The sequence below is a fragment of the Rhagoletis pomonella genome, unplaced genomic scaffold, assembly GCF_013731165.1.
Source record: "Rhagoletis pomonella isolate Grant_MI unplaced genomic scaffold, Rhpom_1.0 Rhpom_scaffold_00928, whole genome shotgun sequence".
Taxonomy (NCBI): Eukaryota; Metazoa; Arthropoda; class Insecta; order Diptera; family Tephritidae; genus Rhagoletis; species Rhagoletis pomonella.
Genome location: NW_023459482.1, coordinates 1 through 1191, shown reverse-complemented (window position 1 = coordinate 1191; position 1191 = coordinate 1). Strand labels below are relative to the sequence as shown.

General features: G+C 46.4%; 1 protein-coding gene across 1 annotated transcript; it reads right to left on the bottom strand.

The window, feature by feature from the left end:
- Positions 1-23: 23 nt before the first annotated feature.
- LOC118751718 lies at positions 24-839 on the bottom strand. Its single transcript, XM_036486530.1, has one exon. The coding sequence runs from the start codon at positions 837-839 to the stop codon at positions 24-26; it is 816 nt and encodes a 271-aa protein (XP_036342423.1).
- Between the last annotated feature and the right edge of the window lie 352 nt (positions 840-1191).

Below are 1191 nucleotides of genomic sequence, written 5' to 3'. Positions count from 1 at the left end.
GGCCGCTTTAAACGGAGGGCTAACTAGTTTTCCGCGCGTTGTTGACGGTAAGTACAAGGCGAGCGGCACCTGGTTGCGCTGTCGCCAAACGTACGGTGATACCAACAAAGAGTGTCCTGTTTCGGCGTAGATGCGCCCTGCCGAGAACTAACAGGTCGTTGCGAATGAGACACGTTATTCGTGTAGCTCCGGTCGCTGCGGACGAAGTTGCGTTGACTATTGTGTGTGAGGCGATCTAGCCTGTTCGTCAAGTCGGAGATAGCAGCTTGCATGCCGTCATCCGGTACCTTGACCACATTAACATCAAAATTTGTTGCAGAAATTTCCATTATAGTGTCAGCTTTCAAAGCCAATTCTTCGATGCTGCCATCGAACGTTGCTAAAATTTGCTGGATATTAGTTGGTAAACGTTGTAACCAAAGCGATTTCAAAACTTCCTTGTCAACGTGTTGATCAGCCAAGTCTTTCATTTCTCGCAGCAAAGTTGTGGCTTTTTTGTCTCCCAATCTGCACCCTTCAAATAATCGTTTCAAGCGTTTCTCTTTTGACTCCCCAAACTCCGTAATCAACCGCTCTTTCAGGAGCTCGTACTTCCCTGAAGCCGGCGGTGACATAATTATGTCGCTAGCATGTGCCAACACCGCCGAATCAATTTCTGCCACCACCGTGTAGTACTTGGTCTCGTCACTGGAGATTCCTGCACGTAAAAACTGCGCCTCAACCTGCGCGAACCACAGCCGGGGATTTGGCTTCCAAAACGGTGGCGCCTTAAGGGCGAGCCGTGCCACATGAACTGGAGTAGCCGCGTCTTCGAATCGGTCATTACCATCGTCGCTCATTTTGTGTTTCTTGCGGGGTCACCAATTATAGAACTCAATTCTATATTCTTTATTGTAAAATTTAATCGAATACAATTCTCTCAATACAACTGTGTTGCAACCAAAAAATGTCTTATCAAATTGTGTATCTATCTTTCGCTTGAAGTTAGCTGACGTGCATCGGTTAAAATTTAAAATTGACGTTTCTTCATCTCGCTCAGTGTTGCCACCTGAGTGTATTACCGCGCCAGTGTAAGGGCTAGTCCCTACACATATTTAAAAATCTCCAATGCGCTGGTACTATCGGAATATGATAGTAGGCTTACGATGTCTGTTTTCACCATATAGTCCCTCGAGGTGAGCACTTCTGGGA